The 18,224-nt window shown below is 38.6% G+C and overlaps 2 protein-coding genes across 9 annotated transcripts in view; one reads left to right on the forward strand and one right to left on the reverse strand.

Moving 5' to 3' along the window:
* Window positions 1-38: 38 nt before the first annotated feature.
* LOC121875350 (trafficking protein particle complex subunit 5-like) lies at window positions 39-4,931 on the reverse strand. Its single transcript, XM_042379882.1, has 5 exons — window positions 4,767-4,931; window positions 4,038-4,207; window positions 2,176-2,302; window positions 1,662-1,844; window positions 39-641 (listed from the first exon to the last, which is right to left on the reverse strand). The coding sequence occupies exons 2-5, from the start codon at window positions 4,187-4,189 to the stop codon at window positions 543-545; spliced, it is 561 nt and encodes a 186-aa protein (XP_042235816.1). The 5' UTR covers window positions 4,190-4,207; window positions 4,767-4,931; the 3' UTR covers window positions 39-542.
* Window positions 4,432-18,224, forward strand: part of LOC121875347 (peroxisomal acyl-coenzyme A oxidase 3-like) — a 32,727-nt gene continuing 18,934 nt past the window's right edge. For 3 of the 8 annotated variants that reach the window (XM_042379875.1, XM_042379874.1, XM_042379876.1), the window contains exons 1-3: window positions 6,063-6,214; window positions 13,950-14,123; window positions 14,324-14,482. In XM_042379875.1, the coding sequence (XP_042235809.1) occupies window positions 13,956-14,123; window positions 14,324-14,482 (327 nt within the window). In that variant the 5' untranslated portion in view covers window positions 6,063-6,214; window positions 13,950-13,955. Of the gene's footprint in view, window positions 4,492-5,733; window positions 5,755-6,061; window positions 6,215-6,330; window positions 6,665-13,949; window positions 14,124-14,323; window positions 14,483-18,224 lie in introns of those variants that run through there. The other 5 variants (XM_042379873.1, XM_042379871.1, XM_042379867.1 and 2 more) reach the window with 5 other exon arrangements.

Here is an 18,224-nt window from a genome sequence, read left to right on the forward strand (position 1 = left end):
GTATTTATTTCTTCCTATGGGACATCAAAACAAAGCTATGACAGTAAGAGTTTTATTATCCAACACCTGACTAACCAGAAAGGTCCTGTATCGAGAATTTCTTTTACAGCATCTCTCAATACTTCAACCTCCAATGCCTAAATACTGTAGTGACTAAATTTGTCTAAAATGTTTGACTTATAAATGATTCTGTACAGGTTATGTTTTGTTATAATGCTGAATAATATTTAAGACTGGCATTATTGTAAACAGTTATTAAAATACTGTACTTACTGTAATATGCTGTCCAATAGTTTTCATTATACTGGAATAACTATGAGAAACGTTCTTGCAATTTGCTGTAGATGCTAGACACAGTACAGTAATTGACAATAAAACTCTTGCTGTATTTTTAAGTCTTCATAATATTCCTGAAGTTCACATCAAAAGAAACTTAACAATATAATCTCTCCCCATTTCAGAGAACAGATTCCCTCCGGGCTTACCATTACTGTACCTATTACAAGAGGAAAATTTCTTGCACTGTACTCAGGTTTGTGAAATCACCGCCCCTCCAGCTGTTTTTCTCGCGTTAACACTGCATCATCAAACTTGATCATGAACGTTGTACCTTTATGCCACAGTGCTGTCACCTTTGCCGGCTGAAAAGAAAATTCAAAATCCTTATAATAAATCTGATCACCTAAAAAAAAACCACTTGAATAGTTAATTAAGGATGATGCAAAGCAGACAACACTAGGAAGAGTTTGTGAAATTGGAAGACTGATGGAGTGAGACAAGTGACAACCCGACCAATACTCCCTCTGAGCTGTGTGGCCGTGCAATTGTCCATCAAGTGTCACACATTTACATTTTCCCGCCGTGCACATCATCAGAGACTGATACACATCTCTTCAGTCTGGGATAGAGAAGGACATGTGGCCATGAGGTAACTATATTTTTATTTAGTTTTCTGTAATATTAACACCATTTGCTGGGTATAATGGTTGTGTTCTGATGAAAGTGCAGTACAGTTATCATTTTTTTTTGGTCTCGACTGGTGGGGGAGGCCCAGATCTTGCAAATAAAGAAATTAAATGTGTGAACTACAAATGTGCATGTGAATGATGGGTCAATTTGCCCAGGGCCCAAATATGTCACCCCAACAGACGAACAGTTGCTATCCCAGACTTGCGATGAACAGGAAAAACATTAAAAAAATTTACTTATGAATAAAGACAACATATAATATCAATTCTACTTCAACAATGACACCTTATCTATGGTGTTCTTAGCCAACCATCCTTAGTGTCACAATGGGGATAAACGAAGGTTATTTAGTGAACAAACTGGAGGGGGGGGGCTTGAGGATCAGTACTTGTGACTTCAAACATAACTCCTTTTCTAAAATTGACGATGACGAAGAGACTGAAAATCAAGGCAGGTTGGGTAGAAGTGATTCTTGATGACCTCCTGCCTCTTATGGCAATTTTATGTTCTGCATTTCCTCCACTTAGAAACAATGAGTGTGTTGGGGAGAACTTGGTGACTTGATTACTGTACTGTATCTAAAATAAATTAACTAATTGGCTTCACTGCTATAAACGTCTTCAGCCAAGAACCTAGGCACCCTGAATAAGGCTTTAGGGAGTATGCTGAGAAAATATAGTAATGGAACTTACAAATCCCGTTGAATTGAGGACAGACTCAATGATGCCAGCTATGAACGCGGCGCAGTTGATGGAACTCTTGTCTCGAGGCACGGATATGAAGCGGTTGACGAGCGGCTCCTTCTCTATGAGGTAGTAAATGCGCTCGTCGTCCGTCGCTCGGTCCAACTTGTCCGCCTCTTTACCAAACAGTGACTGCAAAGAATAAATATATTAAACTACCAAGTCATCATCACAGAGCAGTCATTTTTGTCCAACTTCTGAATTGTCTTAAGATATAATACTGTGATGACCTGACCTAACCCATCTTAACCTAACTGACACTCCTGCACGAATCACTAAAGAAGGTTATTACAGTAAAACCTCAACGAACTAAATGGAGATGTATGTCCATTATATCGAGGATCCATTAGAAGTAAAACTCGCCCCTCTCAAGGATTATCTGGAGAGAGAGAAAGAGAGGTCAGTTATATGGAGGTTTTACCGTACTTTATAAGATTTAGCCACCGTACGATTTAATTTTTACCTTCCACAATGTTCCCTTTACGAAAAGCAGAATGTTAAGTAGTTTCGTCTCTCTCTTGTAGTTGCGTTCCCTCACAAACAGCAGTTCCACCATCCTCACGCCCACTCGTTGACCTAACTCGGACAATCTGCCGACAACAACAACAAACATCATAAGGAAAAAAAGGAAAAGGGATCACGTAAAAGGCTATGTAAACCCCCCCCCCCAACACACCCCCAGATTATTTACACTAGGGTTGCCATACATCCGTATTTTCCCGGACATGTTCTCCATTTAGGTCTCGAAATCTTCATCCGGAAGTAATTTTTAAAATTCTTCAAAAGTCCGGAATTTCAGCTTCCATCATTTTCTCCACGGAAAAAACATGAAACTGTAATGACGAGAGAGAGAGAGACTGAGAGAGGGGAGGTGGATACCGTAGAGATCTCGTTCAGTTTTCGTCAGCTGATAAGTCACGTGTACGCTGTACGGTGTTGTCAACTTAGCTGTCAAATATTTGATTGATAAGGGGGTAGAAGTTGATGATGTGAAGTGTTTTGACCAAGTTAGTAACCTGAAGCAGTTTGTGGAAAATTACAAGAGTGATGAAGAATTTAGAAATCTGCCAACACATTAAAAAGTAGACGAGATACTTTGAAAAATCAAAGAACATTGAATGCCACTCAGAATTGCTAAGAATTGCACAATTCTTCTTTGCTATATCATCTCACAATGCAAATGTAGACAGAGTTTTTTCACTGATGCAAAGTCAATGGACAAAGGAAAGAAACAAATTGAGTGTTGAAACAATGAAAGGCATTCTGACTGTACAGTACAGCTTCCGAGAAACATCTTGCAGTGACTTGTATACCTTTCTAAAGAGCAATCAGCCAATACTGAAAAAGATCCGATCTACAGAAAAGTATGCATGGGCACATTAAGTCACACACACAGTGGGGGAAGAAGACTGCAGCTAAGGGAATGAAGATATTCAGCCTTAAGCAAAGGTAATTTTTTTTTTAAGATTTCTATACCATGTATGTTGTATATCAGCCTACATTAAAAACATAATGCAATACAGGCTTATAGCGCTAAAGTGTGTGGGGGCAGGATGTTTTCGGGAACGTCCTCTTTTTTTAATGTTCACATGTCAACCAACCCAAATTTACACCCGTGGATAAAATGAGTCTAATGCTACCTGGAGAGGGTTAGCTTAGGTTAAGGTTAGTTTAGGTTAAGTTGGGTAAGGGTTAGGTTGAGTATTAGGTAAGATAAAGTTGGCTTACATGAAGTTAGGTTAGGTAATTTTAGGTCAGGTATGATTAGGTTAGGTTCAATTAGGTTAAGTTCAATTGGGTCAGGTTAGGTTCAGTTGGGTTAGGTTAGTGATAGGGAGTTTATTTATCATGGAAAATAAGATAAATCATAAGTACTGTACATTCAGATAAGTACACACAGTCTGTTTATACACACACTTTTAATCACATTAGTTAGTATAGTGTATACATAGGTAATACTTTATATAAATAGAGAGAGAGGGAAAGGAGGTGAGAAGAGAGGGAAAGGAGGTGAGAAGAGAGGGAAAGGAGGTGAGAAGAGAGGGAAAGGAGATAAGAAGAGAGGGAAAGCAGGTGAGAAGAGAGGGAAAGCAGGTGAGAAGAGAGGGAAAGGAGATAAGAAGAGAGGGAAAGCAGGTGAGAAGAGAGGGAAAGGAGGTGAGAAGAGAGGGAAAGGAGGTGAGAAGAGAGGGAAAGGAGGTGAGAAGAGAGGGAAAGGAGGTGAGAAGAGAGGGAAAGGAGGTGAGAAGAGAGGGAAAGGAGATAAGAAGAGAGGGAAAGCAGGTGAGAAGAGAGGGAAAAAAAAAGAGATGAGAGAACGTTTACTTGTTATGCAGCTCGTTAACACTGGTGACGCGGTTGTGGGAGTACTGGACCATCTCGGAGAAGAGCAAGGCATAAGCTGTCAGGCTAACCTCTGTCCTACCCCGGCTCAGGGATTTGTCAAGGATACTAGGACGCTGTTTGCTTCCACTCATAGTCACCGTAAGTCACCACTGCAATACAAACAGGAAATTTACTCTACTGTGCTATCGAAGACATCCACTACACTAGTAAGATACTGCTTCATTCTATAATTTATCAGTCATAAAAAAGTTACCTACCTTATTAACCTAACCCAAAATATTACTGTTATCTTTTAATTTAATCTTATCGTGGGGTTGTTGTTGTTATGGGATAAGAAAGTTTTTATCTGCTGTGGAGAAATTTACATAAGTTGGTGATAGAGGCACAGTGCAGTCAGCAAGTATTACTCAGCTTCTACAATTCTTTTCATAAGGTAACTGCTTCACCTTAACTACCACCTGCCAGAACTATTATTATCTGCAGGAGTTTGTGTACAACTAAAGGTGGAGGGGAGAGAGGATGCTATAGGGGGCTCGTATGAATGAAAAGTAAAAGTTGTGGTGCCTGGAAAGACTTATAATCTGAGAGGACTGGTAAAGATTATAAAGACACCCTGAAATGTTATAATAGAGAGCCATTGTTACACCTAACTGAGTGTACAGTACAGTATATTGGTAGTACAGTTTACACGTAATACAGTATTCACACCTGATGAACAAACAGGAATTTGTTTGATAAATCCTGTTGTGATATAAAGTAAATTGAACAGACAATCCTCGATGGTAGTAGTCACAAGTAGTAGTGGTTATGGTAGTGGTTATGGTAGTTATGGGGCGTCACTACAGCTGTTGAACATAAACACTACACCACTGCCAGACGTATTGTCGAGGGGAAACAATCTATGTACTTACTTTTACAGCCTAATTATTGATAGACTTTATGTATATTAACCTACTTACACACTTAAAGACCCTAGATGCTGAAGCTAGAAATAATATAACGTCATGTCAATCTACAGTATACGTATTGAAATATAACAGAATAGAATAAAGTACAATGAGTATAAGCTGTTGTTACACCCAATCATTGTCACTCATAATCTCTTATATCTGTCCAAGCTCCAACCTTTATTTATTTCACGAGTACAGTAGTTCAAGGTAATGGTGATATTTAGTAACTTATCTTTTGAAATAGTCTTTTTATAGGGTGTAGTTCTTATCCATTAACTATCCTCTACAAGTCTACATGAAACTTCTGATCACATAAAGATTAGCTCCCTCCTAGCTTATTTCAGCCAATAATAATAATATATATTTAGTATAGAGTATACAGGCATACAGTTCAGCTTGTGTATAGAGTATAGTCAGATATACGTGGTGAGTGGAAAGAAGAACAAATCGCCACATCTGGGAAGAAAGTGCGTTATGTTAGGTAATACTTTTCTTCTAATGTAATCTCACTAGGCTATCCAGACTCCAGAATACCTTGGCAGATGTGCATGTGTGTGGGTGGTAGCAGTGTGTGTGGTGTGGAATATATATACTGTCAGTTATTGCTTTAGTGAGTGAAGGTTATTTACACACGATATATTATGAAATCTGACTGTGAACACGTGATGTCTTGTGTGGTCATCTATTTTGTTCTCTTGGCCAGTGATTAGTCTGTTTGGTCATACTGTTGTTAAGTGGAGTTTGGAGTAAGTTTAGTACAGTAGTTTGCAAATAGCCAAGTAAGTTTAATTAAGTAGATATAGTATTTTAAATTCGAGAAAATGAGAAACGATCTGTGAGGTCTCCTGAGGTGGATACAAATTATAAAATCGTCTGCCAGTCTAAATAATGTATAAAGTGAAGAAATAGCCTGGAAAGAGTTCACAGTGATGATAATAATAACAAATTATAATAAAATAATAATAACAATAGCAAAATAATGATAACAATATCAATACTAATAATAATAATAATAATAATAATAATTATTATTATTATTATTATCTCCAAGTCACTCGAGTCAGCTCAGGTAACTCGGCTGATGTTGTTGTAAAGGCTGGAGGTGGAGGTGGTTGGTCACGGTTATCAGCAGGAATAAGTAGCTATGAGGCAACAGCCAGCATCACTAATCCAGTAGAACAGTGAGGAGGAGGTGGACATACCACGGTAAGAGCTCCATAATAAGTCAAGTATAGAGAGAAAATGAAATTAATAAGACATTTATTATTAAAGGCTGACTGTGAAGAGCTGCCGAAGGATCTCTGTGAGCTCAAAGAATGGTTGAAGAAATGGCTGCTGAGATTCAATATCACGAAGTGTAAGAGGCTGCACCTGGGACACCAATGGAAATGATGCAGTTTACACCAACCACATAATTCCAGAATTCACTACACTCAATCGATAGAACTATTTTTTCTATGATCATTTTCTTATATTACACTTCAGTCGCAAATTGATAATAAGGAAGTTATTGAATTAAAAAAATATATAATCAGAGAACTTAACCTAACCTCATGTGCCCAGTACTTGCCAACAGTGCGTAACGGAGACGTGACCGATTACCTAAGTAGCTAACGAGCTGATCAGTGGTGAAGAGGATAAAGGTAAACAGTATAGGTGAGGTGATGTACTATCAGTAGATTACGCTCCCTCTTCTTCTCTCCTGCCTTCTCCTTGCCTCCGTTCTTACCTCCCTTCTTCGGTATTTTTATAGTAGTTCACACAACATTCCTACTGTACCCCTAATCTATTATCATATTCGAATAAGACGTCTAATTATAAGATAATTTTCTTCTACTACATTACCGTCGGAAACGTATAATAACGGAGATAGTGCAAGCCAGATCTTCTCGATTTAATTCCATTAAACTTCCCTTCATAAATCGTCTTGGCCGTGAGAGCTAGGTCAGGTCAGGTCAGGTCAGGTCATCAAAAAAAGGTTAGGTTTATTTGTTTTTCTAGTGTTTTTAGGTGTGTTTTGTATTCACTTGGCCATGATTTTTTGTCGGAAAACGCTTGTTTCTCTCCCCCGCCCTAAACCCCGGTTCCCAACAGGATTTTCTCTCTTGTTGGGGGTAGAAGGGGGCGATAACTAAAAAACAGGCAATTTCCGACAAACCTAACCTAACCTAACCAATCAAAACACTAGAAAAACATAGTTTTGACTTTCTACAAAGTTGTGTGAACTACTATAAATTTACCCCTTGTTCCCTTATCCGTTCTCCCCTCTCCCTTCTTACCTGGGTTATTTCACGTGATTGTACAACCTGAACTGACCTGTTGGGTTAGGTTAGATTAATGTTCAGGTGATATACAGTAACGTAGGGGCTAATTTCAGGAGATTTGATAACGTCTGCCCCACAAGGGGTCATAGATCAAGGTTGAAGAAGCCACAAGTCCAGAAAAGTGCGAGTGGTAACTCTTTCAGAATGAGAGTTGTGAACTCCTGGAACAATCTGCCAGAGAATGTTGTGATGGCACCGAGTGTGAGCTCATTCAGGGCCAGACTTGACCAACAGTGAGTAACAGAGACTGGCCGACTGCCCAAGCGGCTAACGAGCCGATCAGTGGTGAAAAGGATAAAAGTAAAAGTAAAATGACTTTTTTCACAGAAGAAAAGAGTTTTATTGTTTTGAAATTAATACAAGAGCAACACAAGCTGGCCGCAGTTGTTCCTGAAATTAATACCTGTACTTTCGACTGAGGGCCTTGGGACTGGCAACTCCTTGGACAATACATGGCAGGATGGACCTACTTAACATATTCAGAATCTGAGAGGGGATGGAATTCATTAACCCACTAACTGCTTTTATCGCTTTTAGATGATTACCCACAAAACTACTGTCGTTGTCTTCAGTTATTTGGAATATGGCGCCATGACTTTAAACCTGTGTGCCAATAATTGTACAGTATTTGTTGTTCTTCTGTGAGTGAGAACAAAACCATCTCTGAACTAAGTGTAAATTTAGCCTGAATCAATTGCTGAGCATCTGTATAGTACTCAAGTTTGGCAGTTCTCAGTGGTTTGGTCTTGTCCTAATGAGCTGTACAGTAGTTCAGTGATGGATTGTTTTGATACATGCTCTCTGGCCTATTTGTTATATCATACAGGAAAATAATTGACAAACTGGAAGAAATAAAAAGGAAAATTTAAGATTTACTGCACCCTTTATATACAGTCACCCTTTATATACGGTACTGGATTTGTATTATTCTTGATAAACAGAATAACTTTTAAACTTACGCAGAACCAAAACACAATACAATAAGAAATATTATAGTACTCTACTGACAGGGTTGGAAAAAATAATGATTTTTTTAAGTAAAAAAAAAGGATTTATTTGATTTAAATCTGATTTTTTTTATTTAAATCAATTTTTTTATTTATTTACTAATTGCAATAAAATAATAATTTTAAGCCATAAAAACAGTATTTTTCAACCAAAGCTTATTCAGGATAATAAACAGAAAATTGGCATTAAGATATTTATGCAGTAGATGTACCAATGGAATTTAACACAATAATATTCTTTTTGTAAAATACAGTGGCCCCTCGGTTAACGAACTCAATCCGTTCCAGAAGGTCGTTCGTTAACCGAAACGTTCGTTAACCGAAACCATTGTTTCAATGGGTTTTTGGGTAATTGGTTCCAGCTCACCGAAAATTTCCTAACTTCAACAAAAATGGCGGAAAAATTTACTTACTTTGAGGTGTGTATGTAGAAGACTCCTGGATGATGGTGATGATGTGCATTTGAAGTGGGAGGTGGAGGAGGAGAAGGGAGAAGAGAAGGAAGTGGAGGTGGAGGAGAAGCATTTTACTGCTTCTTGGAAGGTGAGTCACCTTCCATGAAAATGTCAGGAACCTCTGGACTGACAGATTCTCCACCATGAACATCCTCTCTCCTTCTTGAAGTGGAAGGCTGAGGGCTAGCATCTTGTTCCCTCTGCCTTTTACTGAAGAAAGTGTCAATTGTGGTCTGTGGGGCATCTGTCCTCCTCTCCATTAACTTATGTTTAAAGGAGACCACTGAGTCCTCAACATGACACAAAGTTAGTTCAGTTTTTTCCACTTCTGGGTGCTTTGAAGCCAGTTCCCTGAACTTCTCCCAGTGGTAAATCACATCTTTCAACTGTTTAGCTGACATATGGTCATCACTTTCAATTTCCTCCTCACCACTGTCAGCCTCTACCCGTAACATCTCATCCAGTTCCTTCAAGTCATCAGGAGTAAGTTCCTCCTCATGAGACATCACATGCTCTTCCACATCCTTCTCTTCCACTTCAAGACCCAATGACTGACCAATGGACACAATCTCCTGGTCCAACTCTGTGTCATCCTCAAATCCCTCAAAATCATGGACTACTGATGGCCACAGTGCTTTCCATGAAGAATTGAGGGTTCTATTGGAGACTTCTTGCCATGATGACACAATCAATTTTACAGCCTCCAGGACGTTGAATTGTGTCTTCCAGAACTGTTTCAGTGTTAGTTCAGGATCAATGGAAGTTGCCTGATGACACCTCCTAAACATTTTCTTCATGTACAACTTCTTGAAGTTGCTGATTACATTCTGGTCCATTGGCTGTATGAGTGATGTAGTGTTTGGAGGCAAAAACAACACTTTCACAAAGTCAAATTGATACTCCAAATTTCTGGCAAGGTCAGGGTCATGACCAGGAGCATTATCCATGAGGAGAAGAGCCTTTAAAGGAAGTTTATTGGTGGTTAGGTAGCTCTTGACAGAGGGGCAAAACACATCAACAGCCCATTCATTAAAGAACTGTCTTGTCACCCATGCCTTACGGTTGGACTTCCAATAAACTCCAACCATTGTTCTTACCACTTTCTGTTGCTTGAACACCCTGGGGTTTTCAGAGTGGTAGACAAGCATAGGCTTCAGTCGGAAATCCCCTGAAGCATTGGCACCAAGCAATAGAGTGAGACGGTCTTTCATGGGTTTATGCCCAGGTAAAGAGGCTTCATCCTTGGTGATGAATGTTCTTTTGGGCATCTTTTTCCAGAACAGCCCAGTTTCGTCAACATTGAACACTTGCTGTGGAAGATAATTTTCTTCTTCCATCAGTTTTTTAAATTCAATTAAAAACTTTGTTGCCCCTTCTTTATCAGCACTAGCAGCTTCACCATGCCTAACAACACTTAAAATGTCGCTTCTTTTCTTAAATTTTTCGAACCAGCCTTTGCTAGCCCGAAAATCTTCAAATTCTGTTCCTGAAGAACCAGGTTGATCTGCCTTTAAATGTTCATAAATCTCCCTGGCTCTTTCACAAATGAAATCACCAGAAACTGAATCACCTTTCATCTGTTTTTCCCTAATCCAGATGATAAGTAACCTCTCAGTTTCTACGATTAGGGATCTACTTTTAAACACTCTTGTAGATTTGTCTCTCACGTTCACTTCCTTAAATTTGTCTTTTTGTGCAAGAATTGTCGACACAGTTGATGCCGACATGCCATATTCTTTGCATAGCGCATTTGATTTAATACCTTGTTCGTGTTTTTTTATTATTTCCTGCTTTATTTGGATTGAAATCACTTTTCTTGATCTCTTAGGCCCCATGCTGGATTCAAACAATGGCAACACGTATTTTTCAAAGTTAAACTAGTTGTAAATAAAGAATATTTTCTTTAAAATAACACTGCACTGCACTATATATTGTCAATATGTAAAATAATTTTCAAAATGACCAATAATTTGCTTGGAAACACAGAAAAAAAGCGTTTAGTTGAAGAGAGTCTCAAGCAAGATGTTACCTCCAGTGAAAACAGAGAGAGACTGACGCCTGTTTGCTGTGTTAAGAGGCTGGATGCCGCGCATTAAACTAGTCACTTTACCATCAATTTTGTTCAATAATTGTTAAAATGACTAAAAAATTGAATATTAAACTTTTAAAATTATTGAATAGTATAAACTTCTTGATATTTACAAAAATAGTAAGGAATTTAAGCCTTAGAACCGATTAATGTATTGGCGGACTGATACTAAAGCTGGTAGCCCGGTCAGTGCAAGCGAAAACATGTTGAGGTCGGTTCGTAAGAAGTTCGTTAAGCGAAATTTTTTTCGTTAACCGAATTGAAGATCCTTATGGAAGGCAGTTCGTTAATCGAAATTACGTTAACCGAGGTGTTCGTTAAACGAGGGGTCACTGTAAAAGAAAACTGGTAACATATCTTACATTTGAGTGCACAGATCCAAACGTAATAATGAAATTTAACATAAATGCTCTTATAGGATTACAGTGTTTCAAAAATGAATAACTTAACTTCTTCAAGTCAACAGAATAATATTCTCATTTTGTAAAAAAAAAATATTTTCTTACATTTGTAGGATTATAGTGTATTAAGAATTACTGGTAATAACTTCACGTCAACACAATATTCTCATTCTGTAAACAACAAAAATAGTTCAAAACATTTAAATTAGCTTAGTTGAACATTGAAATGTTTACCGTATGTACTGTGACAAGCTTAGATGCCTTTTCCTGTCCTAGGCGATTTCTTACCTTTGAGTGTACAAATCCATATGTGGAAAAAATTCTCTCAACCCCTGCTGATGATGCAACAGCTGTAAATAATTGCATAGGAACATCCATTACATTTTCTGTCATATCATTGGCAAAATACTGCCACCAAGCAAGGGGTGAGAAAGCTTTTACAACATCTTTACCAAAATAGACCTCTTTAAATGGTGCACTTCTTCCATGGAAGGACATTAATGTTGAAAGGAAATGTGGAAGAGACTCGCACACATACTGTTCTGCAATGTCTCTCTGCTCAGGAGTCAGATGTCTGCCCTGATACCTTGGATCTATCACATTAGCTAGAAAATGGGCAGGTGTCAATGTTGCCTTTTCAAAATTATCCATATCCTTCTTATCTGTTAAATACTCCTAAATATCAGTTTTCAGTTTTACCCAGATTTCTACAGCATCACTTAATAGGGTTATGTTCTCTTTGGACACAGTTCAATGCCACAGCAATAAGCTTAAGTCTCTCTAAATAGTCTTCTGCAGTTCTTTTTAATGCCTTATCATTAACTTTCGTTTCAATTTTCTTATCAATGTGTTCACTATTTTGTTTGCACACTTTGACAAGGGTCTCCCAGTTCTTTAAATAAGATTCAATAGAATCTGTCACTGTGTTCCATCGTGTGTCTGATGGCATTACTAGCAGTGTTCCTCCTGCTCTTCTATACAAAGATCCTGGGATGTGATGATTTCTGAAGTACTTGATGATTTCAGTAATGTGCTCCTTAATGTTCTTGATTTGCAGGTCTTGTGAAAGCAAATTTAACAGGTGTGCTGAGCAACCATATGTTATAATGGATTTATCTTGTCCGAATTCACTTCTCATTTTTGCCATGTTAGCAGCATTATCTGTTACACAGCTTCTTACTGTGCATCCAAATTGTCTTCACACTTTTTTGTAGCACATTCAGCTAATTTCAACAGATATTCAGCTGTGTGTCTTGATTCTGTGTCTATAGAGTCAACAAGATAAATACGGTTGTCCGCTGTTTAAGTTATACATACTATAGGCTCATTATGGACATTACTCCATCCATCCATGGCCATGCAAACTGTTTTCCCACTAAGTTCTTCTGAATAATTCTTAATCACTGAATCGTAGGCTTGATCCAAAAGAGACCCTCCAATTTGATGTCTATTAGGTGGAACATATCCTGGTCTTAGCATTTTAATCATCTTGATAAACTTCGTGCTCCACTGTTCGGAAGGGTGAATTTGTTGCATATACTGTATATAATTAGCAACTTGCTGATCCAAAGTGACTTTTTCAGACTTAGTAGTTTTTATCACAAAACCAGTTATGCTTCTTTGATCAGAAATAATACTTATGTTGTTTAAAAAGAACATATTAAGTGATAAAAATAGAATATCTGAATATGTATAGCCTAGTGCCTACAGCCTGTTCACTCTAGCTTTGCAAAAATGTACAGCCCCTTGCTCCTTATTGACTGATATATAATGCCGGGAGAAGAGAATACTACAGTTCTTCTGATTTTCAATAGTATTTATTATCTTAGTTAACAATATATTTCATGTAAATACATACATTAATAATGAGACCTTATGATATGATCAAAGTTTCGCAAAACTGGAGAGAACAGACTATAGTACAGTACATAATTATGTAAATCCAAATAATGTTATTAGCCTGCTGCATTGCATATACTTTTCAATCATGTAGAATATTAAGAGCAAACAGTTATTAGTAAAAAAATCATTTTGATTTAAATCATGATTTTTTTACTCTGATTTAAATCGATTTCAATCATGTGATTTAAATCATTTGATTTAAATCATAACAACCCTGACTCTACATGACACTGTTGGATGTGCCACCATCATTGTCAAGTATCTCAAGTTGCAGTAACCTCGAGTAAAATTCTTCTGTCTTATGCTGTTACGGTGATATCTCCGTTAGCCGGAACAATTGGTGCATGGCACTTCTGGGTAATGAGACGACTCTTTCAAACCCTGAAAAAATCCCTCATGCCCGGAATTTTCTAAGAAGTTGCAGAAATTGCGCTACATCTTCTCTTGAACCCGGAAAGAAATCTTCCATCCCTGGAATTTTTCCGGGTGTCAGAATTTTCCTTAATGATGCATTATTTCATCTCTCAAAGCTGTCAAAAAATTCTCCATCCCCAGAATTTTCCAGGTACCCTGTGCTGGGACTTTTTTTTTCGAAAAATTCAGGCTTAGAACAATTTTCAAAGAATTTCAATTCCGGGTATCGGAGAGTTCTGGCTAATGGCGATATTACTGTATTGTAATGCTTAGTCCTGTACTAAGATTGTTATCAATGGTTATATACCACATGCTGATGGAAATTTTATTATTTGTTTCATTTTATCAGCTCAAGATGGAGAGAGGAGGAACTTATTCAGCAGGTGATGAGGAAGGTACTGATTTAAACAAGCTCATTCCTGATTTACCCGATGGCCCACTTACACAGTACCGGGCTAGAGCGTCATTCAACTGGAAGAAAATGAAGGCCTACCTCGACCCTCCCGAAATAATTGCTTTTATGGTATGTGGAATGTAGACTTGATGAAAGAGTCGGTGTAACACTGCACGTACTGTACTGTTCCTTCTAGGATTTTTGTAGGGCAGCAATATTATAAATCAATATTTTTGTTCAAGGTAAACACACTAAGAGACAGAACTGTTCATCGTGTAGGTACTGTACTGAGATGCCTAATCTTCACATGATTCGTATATTTCCCACAGAATCGTCTTTACAACTTCATGGAGACGGACCCGGTGTTTCAGTATTTAGATGGAGATGCGAATCTGGAAGAACAGCGATATGTGACGTTACTTCGCAACAAGAAATTAAATAATGCCAAATTGTTTGCGGATGAAGAATTGCTTATGGATTTTAGGAAGGTATGTTACATGGGAGAACTCTACTTGAATAATACTGTATGAAATAAGATGGGTTACAGTAACCTTGTATAATGTGTCAATAAGAGTTGTGTTTTTTACAATGACCAATTAATGTTTAGGATTTCTCTTCTTCTTCTTCTTCTTCTTCTTCTTCTGTCTGTTGAGTGAACATTGTTTTTTTTTTTTTTTTGTATGGGGAATAGCCCGCCCGGGCACAGGTCGTCTACCCACAACGTGGCCTTGGAGGCAAAAAAATAAGAATAAAAATAAATTAAAAATAGAAAAGGAAAAGGTTATATTAATCTACACCGCGAAGATGCTGGAACACCAGCTTTATAAAGCGAGACATTGTATGAGTGTGGAAATACAGAAGAAGGCAGAGCATTCCATAGTTTGGCTGTGTGGGGAAAGAAGGATGTACTGTACTATATCGTAGGGAAAGAATGAATATACAGTACAAATTCTTATGTTGAAGCTCTACTGCTCATCCTGGATCACTAGAACTTGATGGCTTGATATTTATGTTGGTGGCTATGTTTAATCAGTCTCATTTTGTTTTTTCTTTTTTCTGTTCTTTAAAACCCTTTCCTGCTATGACAAGAGGTTGACAAAATAGAGAGTAGCCCAGATTATTGATATATTAAGGCAGTAGTAGGTAGTAGGCAGCTGTCAAACAGGGAGGTACTACCGCCTGGGAAGATATTGGAAGCTTAATGTATTGTCTAATGGTAGACCCTGCTGCCGTACGGCATCATGAAGATTGTGACCAAGTCCCAGGTTGCTGATCTGACTTTCTGTCTCATTTACAGTAATTATTAGTACAGGTGCTCCTCTACTTACGAACGAGTTACGTTCCTGAGGCTTGTTTGTAAATCCAACTTAACTCTTGTAGATCCCAAACATATTGTAAAAAATGAAAAGATTATGGATATTAGTACAGCTATACCCTTTAATACAGCCTTAAAACCTGGCTCACTCTTCTCCTCTTAGGTAATGTTTGTTCTATCTGGAATTTTCTTCAAAATAATTTATTTAAAATTAATTTTTTTCCAAAGAATATTCAGTAAATGACTGCGTTAATTCTTGAAACTACCGACAGTGGTAAATTTAGGATATAAAAGATGAACACAAGTCACGTTATGGATTCGGAGTTTGGTCCTTAATGATCACCATAAATGTCTGGTCAATTTCACCTACCAGGAATAATGGTAGCCTCCCTTTTTCGCGAAACAAGTATATAAATTAAAGAATATACTTGCAGTCTGTTTAATATATTACAGTATATTATAATATTATAAACAAATAAATCGGCAAATCTATTTCAAGTAAATGGAAATATATTACTCACACCGACATTAGTTCTAGTTAAATAACTGATGCTTAAGTGAGTCACTAGTGCACACCAGCCGGTAAAATTTGATGCCAATACTTTAAGTGAATTGGCCTTATTTTAAATAACCAACCATAAATAAATGCAAAAAGGAAAAAGATCAAAGGCGAGAAACATTATATTGTATGTATGTTGTGTTGTCAAAGGAAGAGAAACAATTGAAACTCTGTAATTGTGTGTAAATGAGGCAGAAAGATAGATCAGCAACCTAAGACTTGGTCACAATTTTCGTGATGCCATATGGCAGTAGGATCTACATTTAGACAATTTCTTCCCAGGCGGTAGTATCTCCCTGTTTGGTAGATGCCTAAAACTTTTAGTAATATTACTTTGATACAACATGATAAATTCGACAAACAATGAAAATAAACAAACAAAAGTTATTTACCAAGACCTTCTCTCTGAGAACAGAGGGTAATACAGTGAACCCTCACTTTACGCGGTTAATTGAACCCACGGCAGCCCGCGTAAAGTGAACAACATAACATATGGGATTAATTGAAATAGAGACCGGGCCGACCCCCAAACTCCACTTTTTCCTGACACAATACGTACGTTTTACTAAAAATAACATCTTAACTTTATGATGGTATTCACACACACATTATATAGAAGGGAACAATCAATAAGAGAATAATAAACTGAAGGTTAGGTTAGGAAAAAAAACAAGGTTGGGGTTAACACTTACGTTAGTAGAAGAGATGGGTCGGCGTAGGGGAATGGAGGCTGGTTCCGAGGCAGAGGGCAGGTTACTGGCCCTCAGGTGAGTCTTCATCGGTGTCATCCACACTTACTAGTGCCTCCCTGACAAATCCCTCAAAGTCATCATCACAGTCTCTGCCTCTGTCACTATCACTGGCTTGGGCTGGCTGTGGAGGGTTGCGGGTGAAGAACTCTGTTATGCTTTGCTGACGGCTGGTGTTTATGTTGTCGTGATAAACCTTGATGTAGGGCTCCATAGTCTGCAACAGCTGGGTAGTGAAGATTTCATACCTGTTAGCGTCAGGGTCATCGGAAAGGAGGAGCTTGACTTTCTCAATACACTCGATGGCACCCCTAACATTACTATGGGATAAGCGGCATTCTTCTTGGGATGACGCACCACCTGCCTCTTCACTGACGTCATCATCATCTACCATCTCGTCGGTAGTCACATCAGGATCCCTTATCACCTCCAGGATGTCGTCGTTGTTGGTCTCGGAGAAGCCTGCAGCTGTAACACTCTGCGCAGCTTCTCTGGCAAGGTCCACTGCTACTGCAACAGTCTGAACCTCACCAGTCACAGATTTGCTCTGCCCAACACCCAGAATACCTTGCAACACATGTCTCCATGCGTGACGAACAGTTGCTACAGACAGCTGATCCCATGTCTCCACCAAGAAGTCCACAGCTTTCTTGACATTGAATGTTCTCCAGAATTGTTTCAAAAGTACTTCTTGCTCTGCCAACTGTTGATCCTCGTCGTCTTCGCTCTTGCTATCGGTGTTGGTGTCACTCAGGTTACGCAACGTTTCCTTGGTGTTGGTGTAGTCGTTCAGGAGCTTGAATTTTTTAGCAGAGAATGCAGCTTTTACATTACAGATCAATTCTTGGTCTATGGGCTGTAATATAGACGTAGTGTTGGGAGGAAGGAAGACCACTTTTACGTTGGGGTGACGATCTAACAGTAGGGGTGAGTGTTCTGGTTCGTTGTTAAGCAGCAACAAAATCTTGAATGGCACATTCTGTTGCTCACAGAGTTTCTTCACATCGGGAACGAAACAGTCATCAAACTAGGAGAGGGACAGTGTAGAAAACATCCACGCCTTACGTGCGGTCAGCCAGTGGACATTTAGCTTGGTCATGTCCATGCTCTTGAAGGCGTGCGGCTTGCGTGCTGTGTGGATCACCGATAACTTGAGCTTACAGGTACCGGAGGCATTGGTGGTAAACAGGACGGTGATGCGCTCCTGCAATTTCCGGCCCCAACACTTGCTGGCATTCTTCACAACGAAGGTCTTGGAAGGTAGCTTTTTCCAAAAAAGACCAGATTCGTCCATGTTAAACATCTGGTCGTCGGTGTACTGTCCTTCCTCCATAATCTCACGTAAAAACGGAGAAAATTCCCTAGCCGCAACATGGTCAACACTAGCTTCTTCACCACCAATGTTTATATTGGTGATCTTGTTCCGGATCTTAAACCTCTGTAACCACCCAGAGGAAGCATTAAAGGGTTTGGGCTCTGTAATTCCCATCTTTCGTGACACTGCAGCATACAGTTCACGTGCGTGCTCCTTAACTGAGTGCGTGTCCACCGCCATGTTCCGTCGCGCCTGACGCACCAAGTAGCTCACAAGTAATTTTTTCGTCTTG

Source organism: Homarus americanus, unplaced genomic scaffold (genome assembly GCF_018991925.1).
Source record: "Homarus americanus isolate GMGI-L3 unplaced genomic scaffold, GMGI_Hamer_2.0 scaffold56241, whole genome shotgun sequence".
Lineage (NCBI taxonomy): Eukaryota > Metazoa > Arthropoda > Malacostraca > Decapoda > Nephropidae > Homarus > Homarus americanus.